The sequence below is a fragment of the Micromesistius poutassou genome (assembly GCF_964030765.1).
Source record: "Micromesistius poutassou genome assembly, contig: SCAFFOLD_1770, whole genome shotgun sequence".
Taxonomy (NCBI): domain Eukaryota; kingdom Metazoa; phylum Chordata; class Actinopteri; order Gadiformes; family Gadidae; genus Micromesistius; species Micromesistius poutassou.
In genome coordinates this window covers 1-9,645 of record NW_028179866.1, presented here as the reverse complement: position 1 = coordinate 9,645, position 9,645 = coordinate 1, and the positions used below count along the sequence as shown (strand labels likewise).

Sequence of the window (9,645 nt, the reverse complement as noted above, 5' to 3'; positions counted from 1 at the left end):
AGTGTGAGGGTGCGTGTGCGCATATGCAAGGGCGGGGACCTTAACGTGTGTGTGTGTGTGTGTGTGTGTGTGTGTGTGTGAGGCTACCTTCTGCGAGGCCAGGTACTCCATGCCGCGGGCCACCTGGTAGGTGCAGGAGACCAGGTCTTGAAGGTGAGCTGCTCGTCTGACACCCGGGCGATGTCGTACGAGTACTCCATGCCGGGGGGCCGCCGCGCGCGCAGGTACTCCCGCAGGTTCCCCCTTGGACGCGTACTCCACGATCACGTACAGCGGGCCTGAGGAACACACACACACACAGATTTTATACACAGGAACACACACACATACATACATACATACATATAACATACACACACACACATACATACATACATACACACACACACACATACAAACATACACATACACACACACACACACACACATTTATACACACACACACATGCGCACAAATGCACAGACACACAAACACAAACACATGACGTCAGGTTTATGCGTTTCCCTGAACAGAAACAGCGTGATGAATGCCATTCCATTTAGCAGATTTATCGGTTTAACAAATCAAACTAACAGCGACACGGCCTAACTCTAAATGCAAGGCGTCAGACATCAGGGTGTGACAGGAGATGAATGACAGGTACTGATACTCACCCTCTTGCGTGCACGCTCCCAGGAGATTGATGATGTTCTTGTGTTTTCCGATCATCTTCATCATCTCCATCTCAGACACCAGGTCGGACAGATCCTTCTCTGTGGCGTCATCTGGAGGAGGAGGGAGAGGAGGAGGAGGAGGAGGAGCAGGAGGTGGAGGAGAGGTTGAGGTGGAGGAGAGGTGGAGGAGAGGAGGAGAAGGATGTGGAGGGAGGGGGGGGAGGAAGAGTAGAAGGAGGGAGGGGAGGAGGAAGAGGAGAAGGAGGAAGAGGAGGAGGAGGAGGAGGAGGAGGAGGAGGAGGAGGGAGTGAGGGCAGGGTTTAGAACAACAAAGGCACCTCCATAACAATCTCTCTCCCTTAGAAAAAAGACCTCATTCGATAAGCAGGTAATGGGCGTGCAGGTGGTCGTGTTTTTTTTCGACATACTCAGAAATGCGTTATGGTAGCAGACGTTGCCGCGACGACCGCACACCAAACAGAGCCGTCCTTTGAGCCGGGGAGAAATTAAAGACTCATTACTGGCCGTTCGGGCTCCTGCTGCACGGGGGCCGACTGAGCCAGGAGGAGGAAGGGCCCAGCAGACACAATGAGAACGCCCGCATTCCTTGTCACCATTTACCCCACCCTCCTCCTCCTCCTCCTCCTCCACCACCTCCTCCACCTCCTCCACCTCCTCCACCGCCACCAGCCCCTCCGCATACCTCCGCCCCCACAGCCTCTCTCAATACTCCCTCAAACGCTATGTGGGGGCGGGGGGGGGGGGGGGGTCCCATTGTCAAGGTCACTCCTTCAATGGCCGGTCACCCTGCTTGACCCACCCCACCACTCCTCCTCCACCACCCCTCCCGCACCGTCACCTCCGTCACCCCGCCCTCCCCCCCCCCCCCCCCCCCCCCATTCTACTTCCTCCTAAAACCCTAAGCCCCACCCCCTACCTTTATTAATGCTGGTGTGTGTATGTGTGTGTGTGTGTGTGTGTGTGTGTGTGTGTGTGTGTGTGTGTGTGTCTGTGACTTGACTCTTTGTTGCAGGTGCTGACAGTCAGTGGGGCGGCCAGCTGCTGCTCCTTGGGTTAGGTATGTGACCCCCCCCCCTCCACCTCCACCTCCACCCGTACATAACCTCACCAACCCCATCCCCCACCCACCTCCTCCTGTCCCTTAGGCAGTCACTCACCAGCCGCCAATAATGAATACTAATGAGTGCCCTGGGCGCCACCCCCCCCCCCCCCCACTCCACTGAACTCCGGGGAAGGTAAGGATCCTATGGCTGAGGTATTGTAACACACACACAAAAACACACACGTGTATTGTTTGTGTGTACGATAGTGTGTGCCTGTGTGTGTGTGTGTGTGTGTGTGTGTGTGTGAGCCTCTGCATTCCTGAGTGTCAATGTATAGACCTGCGTGTGTGCATTGAGTGTGTCATGCACAATGCCTGGACAAAGTAAGGAAGTCAGTCATGGCAACTCCCATCATCCCTCACAGGAACTTAAAGTTGAACCGTGATTGGCCCCCAGCAGGCAGAGCCCTGCCTACCTTTGAGCATCTTGACCGCCACGGTGACCGCCTCCTTGGCCTTGTCCTTGTCGATGCCCAGCGCCTCGGCCATCACCACCTGGCCGAAGCAGCCCTCACCCAGCGGCTTGCCCAGGGTCAGCCTATCACAGAGGGGGAACACACACACACACACACACAGACACACACACACACACACACACATACACACACACACACACACACACATCACAAACAGGGTTAGATAAGGGTTTGAGTCTACAGGTATTCTAGGCAAGAATGGATACGGTGGACACTATGGATACGGTGTCTGAAATATCAAGTTTTTTGAACACCTGAGTAACACCTGAGTAATGTAGGACAGGCACTGAGAGGGAAGGAGAAAATGAAACTAGGCGAAAGGCCAGATTATCAAGCTCATCCATTCCATTCATTCAATCTGAGAGAGAGAGAGAGAGAGAGAGAGAGAGAGAGAGAGAGAGAACAAGAGAACAAGAGAACGAGAGAGAACAAGAGAACGCGAGAGAGAGAGAAAGACACACCTCTGTCCTCTAAACTGTTTACACTGAACCCTTGGCAGGCTAGTGTAACAGGCCATTACACACTAGCGCTGAGCCCCTAGCCCAGCCAGCAGGCCAACAGAAACTCTCTCTCTGTGAGCTGGGAGCAGTCATAAATGTGGGATGGACTTCAACTTTGGCCATACACTTCAGGCGCATGTACACATACATGACTCTCCTTCTCTCACACACAGAGGGGTGTTGGCCATCATCCACCTCCATGGCTGAGCCTAGCGTTGGACTCTGATTGCTGGTTGATTGACAGATGCATGCACCCCCCCCCCTCCCCCCCCTCCTCTATGTAAACACTGACACTACTGTGTATGAGGTGCAGGGCCTGCAGCCAGATCGCTGTCACGGTAACACAATCCCCTATCTGTTCATACACACGCACACATGCGCACACACCCACACACACACACACACACACACACTACGGCCACGCTCAATGCAATCTATTCTGCCCGTCACACCAGACACAAGCGTTGCAATTCTTATTTCCAGCTTTCCTCCACGCAACCACAAACATTTGCATTCCTCGAGTGCTGTTCTGCAGAAGCCCCCTGGGGCCGTGGAACGACAGCCGCGGACGGACAGACGGAGGGACGGACCACCACCCAGAGACAACAGATAAGAGATCCAGAGGAACAACATTCAGATCATAACTAGATCCCCCTGTAGCACAGGGAGTTAAGACCTTCTGCACTGGACTGCATTTATACAGTGTTTTTCTAACCAGTGGTCACTCAAAGCGCTTCACAATATCGCCTAACAATCACCCATTCACGCACACATTCACACACCGACGGCGGAGTCATCCACGCAAGGTGACAGCCGGCCCGTCGGGAGCAGTCAGGGTTAAGTCTCGTTCTCGTGGACACCGTGATACTCGGCTAGGAGGAGCCGGGGATCGAACCAACAACCTTCTGGTTACCAGCCAACCCGCTCTACCTCCTGAGCCACTGCTGCCCCTTGTGTACCTTCAGTGCACAAGGATTTTAATTTGGGCTGCTTAATTACAATCCTGTTTTCATTTTGGGGGCGTTTTCCACGATGGGGTTTTTCCCGCTCCGCTGAATACCTGGAGGCCGAGCGGGGGAGCGGGGGAGCGGTGGGAGCGGTGAAAGCGATCACGCTCGCTGGCCCGTTTAGACCCAGCAGCCAGCAGGCAGCCAACGGCCGACCACTGTGTGCAAGTGTGACTAATCGAAACCTCGGCCCGTGCCAAGGCCTCCGCTCAGAAACTAGACAGGCCCTCCTCTTCCAGTCATGCATATAAAAGTCTGTGAGGAGAGAAGCGTTGCTGCTAAACACTAATTATCACAGCTCTTTGTTATTTACTAGCCAGTGTTTGTTTTGCTGCATGTGTGCGTGTGTGTGTGTGTGTGTGTGTGTGTGCGCATGTGTGACTGAGTGCGTGTGTGTGAGTGCGCGTGCATGAGTGAGTGCGTGTGTGAGAGCACGCAGTCGTGTGTGCGCGGGCGCGGGTGTGAGCTGAGTGCATGCGTGTGCGCGAGTGTGAGTGTGAGTGGGCATGTGTGTGCCAAATTCATACTCTCCTTAAGGGATGAATCAGCAGCCGCGATTGTTTGTGCACACAGCCCATCGCTCACCAGTTAGTCATTGTTGCCCTGCGGTCTGTAAACGTTAATGACACACTTTAGCCAGAGTGCTGGAGATCTGCTCTGCCTCCGTAGCTCCAGCACAGTTGGTCCAGATGGTTTGCATTGTCTTAATGTCACGGGCTACCGTGGTGCTGCTTGTTAGCCAGCGCCAGTGGACAGACCGACCGCCGGTCACGACGCGGAGAGAGGCAGAGCTTCGAGGGGTTTGGAAGGGCACAGCGTTACAGTGACATTATCGTTAGCATTAGCTCGTCGCCGCTAACCTTTAGAGCGTTGAGAACGCTTACCAGAAGGATGGCGATGGTGACATCACAGCACTGACACGTGCTGTGTTGTTTTGTGTGTGTGAGGAGAAAAGGTCTGGATCGAATAACCTCACAGAGGAAATCTTTATTCTCATTGTTTTTCCAAAACCACAACGTTTCCTCCACATCCTGAAGCTAGCACGAGCTAATGCGTAGCTCCGCATATCAGCGCTGCTACTACTGCTTTCTCGGCCACGCGAGGAGAGCAACCCCAATCCCCAGACCCCTCCCCCCCCCCCCACCCCCTGCCATGACCCCCCCATGGCTCACCTGTCCCGGTTGAACTCCCAGCGGGGGTCCTCTGGCAGGTCATACTCGGGGATGGGGTCGTCGTGGGCGGAGCTCCGTCGGGTGGTGATGCGGACCAGCGGCGTGCTGGAGTTCATGGAGGAGCTGGAGTCAGCTGACACCTGTAGACGAGAGGCGGGAGAGACACAGGCTGATCACCGGAGTCAGGGTCCGCGGACGCATCAATCACCAGCTAGGCTAGAGGAACGTGTGTGTGTGTGTGTGTGTGTGTGGGCGTGTGGAGATGGACACCAGCATACAAAGGGCGGAGGCGGACACTGGCACGACGACATTGATTGATTAGCTTTCTTTCCTTTTGTTTCGTTTTTCTCTCTGGTGCAAAAGTTCGGACACATGCAAAATGATTTCACTGTGTATTATTCAATCTCTTTTAACGTTCACAGACACACTCAATGGTAGCGGGGTGTTCTACTGTGGGTCAGATCTTAGAGGTTATCCGATGAGATAAATGAACGGTGTGATTAAGTGGTTTTAAGTTCGGGTTTGAACCGGTTTTGCGCTGGTCTCCTCACAGACGTGCACTCCCGACCAGGAACTTACCTTCTCCCGGGAAACTCGTCTCTGGGTGGAATGTAATTCCACACCTTTCGCACCTTTTGGGATTGTTAGTTGCGGTTGCGTTTTTCCCTCGAGGGGGAAAGTGTCGACCGCTCTGCGATTTAAAAAACCTGTCCTAATTATGGTGGAGTTGTGCCTTAAGCCCAAAAACGCAGTTTTCTAAAAGCTACATTGGTTAGAATCCTTTAGTTATAAACTACATTCTGTATTTATCAGAACATAGTGCTTTGTTCTCTCCTTCGTTCCATCCCTCTGTTCCATTAGATTTCCTTCTTGCTCTGTCCTTCTCTCTCCCTGTGTATCCTCCTTGTTCCTTCCCTCCCTTTCTTAAACGAATCCAAAACAGGCTAGTTCTTTCCCAGAGCTCTAAGAATTCCACCCCCTGACTCCCACCCACTGATCTCACCCCTGCTGTGGCAGTACATGGGGTGGCTATGTGTGTGTGCGCGTGCGTGCGTGTCCGTGTGGCCCTCCTCTACGGGCCGTGTTAGATGCCTTCTGGAACTCTTTATCTACTTTCCGTTACCTGGCGCCTGAGGGGGATCTGCTTGCTGAGCTTGTGAACGGCGGGCTGGCCACTGAAGTCCGGCTTCTTGGCCGTGTTCCTCATGCGGCAGACCACCACCACCACCACCATGCAGGCGATCAGGAAGACCCCCACGCAGTAGATGGCGATCTCCACGTAGTCCGGAGACATCATGCCTTTGATCAGCTCCTCTTTGTCGGCTGGGGGGGGGATGAGGAGGAGGACAAGGATTGGGGGTGAGGGGGGTGAGGGAATGGGGGAGAGGTCAGAGAATGACGTACAGGTGATGTGCGCATACACACAAGTGCATATAAAATATATGCTGAAAGATATTCCACATGAACACACACACACATATGGACACACAGAGGACACATGTACAACACATGGACCCACCGGACTGAAATAGTTCTCTCTCAGTCTCACACTATATCTGTCTCTGTCTGTCTCTCTTCCTCTCACTCTCTCTCGCTCTCCATTTACTCTGTATCTGTCTCTCTCTGTCCATCTTACTCTGTATCACTCTCTCTATCTCTCTCAAACTCTCTTTAGCCTCTCTCTCTCCCTCTCACTCTGGTATCACTCTCTCTCTCCCTCTCCCTTCCTCCCCATAATGGCGTCTCCGCGCCCCTGTATACGCGGATAACTAGTTTGTTGAATGGTTGTCTGAGCCCCTAGACAATGCTGCATGTGTCTGTGTGTCTGCATTCCACGCTGCTTTGGATGCGTGTGTGCGCTCATGTGTACGCATGCACACACACACATACACACACACATACACACACACAGGAATGCATGACACAATGCACGCCTGGCATCACAGACAGCAATCAAGTGAAAGCCGCATCTTCCAGAGGTCTGAAGATATCCCTTCCTGCTCCGTCAGAGGTAAAGGACGTAGCTTGTGTGTGTGTGGGATTACATTAAGCTATTTATAAATATTGTTCGTCCACAAAGCGTACTCTACTAACGCTGCTGATTCACTGTGCCTCATTGGCTATATTCTAAACCAATCAGAGTGCTTTTTACATTCCATAATCTCTATCTGCGTAAGTCATCTTTTGCCATGGGTATTTTTGACGCTAAATACAAGGGTTAGCAATCAACTTTGAAATATGGCAATTATGCTATGAGGCTAACGATATGGTGGCTGATATGACCACCAAGAAAGACTATATGTGTCTTCATTGTTATTTCGCTTGGAAATCTGCTGAGCCTAAAGCTATACCGGTCTGCCTATACTTGATACAAAGCGACACACATAGACGCACAAACACACACAAACTGCACATACACACAAAACAACAGACCACCGAACACATGACTGCAGCTCACTCTGTGTGAGTCACGGACGTTTGGTCCTGATAATGGAACAAGCCAAGACAACAACAAAGCGCAGTTGAAGCTGTGACTTCTCCTCCATCTTTATTTCATATAGAAATAAAGATGTCTCACATGACTACATGACTACAACTATTCTCAGGAGGGGACGGGGGGGAAGGGTGAGAACGGGAAAACTGACTAGAAATCAAAGCAGACAGACAGATTCCATTGCATGCAAACAAAAAGTGTGAGCGGACGGACATGTGTGTGTGTGTGTGTGTGTGTGTATTTCTGAGAGAGAGAGAGAGAGAGAGAGAGAGAGAGAGAGAGAGAGAGAGAGAGAGAGAGGAAGAAGGAGAGGTAGAGAGTGAGTAGGAAAGAGAAAGAGAGAGACAGAGAGAGAGACAGAGAAAGACAGAGAGACAGAGAGACAAAGAGTCAGAGTGAGAGACATGTGTGTGTGTGTGTGTGTGTGTGTGTGTGTGTGTGTGTGTGTGTGTGTGTGTGTGTGTATCACACGGTATATACCTGGAAGCACCGTCAACCAAGCAGAGTGATAGGAGAGCCCAATAGAATTACCAGCCAAGCAGGTATACTCCCCAGAATCCTCGTTAGTGACATTGGGCAGGTAGAGAACCTCTATCTCCTTGTCTGTGGTATTCACACCTGCCGTCTGAGGAGCAGGGGAAGGAGGAGGAGGAAGAGGAGGAGGAGGAGGAGGAGGAGAGCACCAAGGAGAGGAGGCAGGAGGAGGAGGAGCAGGAGAGCACCAAGGAGAGGAGGCAGGAGGAATGGCAAAAGGGGGAAGGAGTGGGAGGAAAAGTATTTGAAGATAAAGGGTTAGGTTGGGGTGAGACCAGAGAGGAGATGAAGAGAGGGGAAGAGGAGGAGGAGGAAGAGGAAGAGGAGGGGGGGGGGGGGGATAAGAGAAACAGGAGGATGAGGAAGGGGGGAGGGGGTGGAGGACAAGAAAGAGATAAATACAAATCAGACCCAAAACACCAAGAGAGAAATCTAAAAGGAGGAGGACACGGCTGGTGTCCATCGCCGTTGAGGTCCCGGCTACAGCAAAGGATCATGGGTAAGTAGAGCGACATGGGAGGAGAGGAGGAAGGACTTCCTACCACACAGAGATACAGAGAGAGTGCCCACGTACCAACAACAACATAAATAAACAAAGGGGAAGAAACAAACCCAAGGTGAAACCGTTCACCAGCAGCAACCTAATACACATCGGGGGGGAGAGAGGGGGAGACGGGGGGAGGGAGGTCCGTTCCAGAACATTCCTGCACTGGAACACATGCGCACAGGGAGGAGAAGAGGAAACATGGAGAGCATGGATCCGCAGTACCTTACAACACCACCACACACAGCTAGCCCGGAGAGAGAGAGAGAGAGAGAGAGAGAGAGAGAGAGAGAGAGAGAGAGAGAGAGCGAGAGAGAGAGCAATAGATAAAAAGGCCATTGCCGGGCTAGTCGTTTCTTAGTGCGAGGTTTTGTAGGTCCCGCGGGGGCTTCCACGGCCGTAAACAGCTGAAGAACCCGGGGTCTGTAAACCAGCAGTGCTAGGAGGGGCGGAGGGCGGAGGTTGGAGGGGTGCTGGGGGCGAGGACAGGAGGACCACCAGGAGACCACAGAACCACGTATCACACACCACCACCGACCGGGGGCCAGGGGACCAGGACCTGGGACGCCACAGCACCAGAGGGAGGAAGAGGAGGGACCAGGTGGGGGTCCGCTGGACCAGGGTGGGAAGAGGAGGAACCAGGAGGGGGGGCGGGGGGGGTCAGCTGGACCGGGGAGACGGCCACACCAGAGGGGAGGAAGAGGGACCAGGAGAGGATGGGGATCAGCTTGACCTGGGTCGGCACCACACCAGAGGGGAGGAGGAGGGACCAGGAGGGGATGGGGGGGTCCGCTCTGGCGGGGTGGTGGGGTTACCTTGGACGACCGTGAGCCAGCCCGACTGGTTGGCCACCCCCTATATAATTGGAGACTTTACAGGTATACTGGCCGGCGTCCGCCTCGGTCACGTTGGCCAGAGTGAGCACCTCCACGTCGGAGCTGTTAATGCCCGAGCGCTGGGGAACCACGCATGTAAACACACACATGTTAACAGACGGCACACGCACACACACACACACACACACTTGTTAACAGACGGCACGCACACACACACAACACACACACATACACACATGTTAACAGACTCCTCGCACACACAACACATGTTAACAGACACATTATCATCATACAGTATCATACAG

At 53.1% G+C, this 9,645-nt stretch overlaps 1 protein-coding gene across 1 annotated transcript; it reads right to left on the bottom strand.

Moving 5' to 3' along the window:
• Positions 1-87: 87 nt before the first annotated feature.
• LOC311371331 (fibroblast growth factor receptor 2-like) lies at positions 88-9,573 on the bottom strand (the record flags this gene model as incomplete). Its single annotated transcript, XM_084489476.1, is given in 9 exon segments — positions 88-147; positions 153-242; positions 244-278; positions 655-765; positions 2,194-2,315; positions 4,933-5,072; positions 6,056-6,255; positions 9,320-9,359; positions 9,361-9,573. Coding segments are annotated over 9 exon segments (927 nt in total), but the record flags the coding sequence as incomplete, so codon positions are not given.
• Between the last annotated feature and the right edge of the window lie 72 nt (positions 9,574-9,645).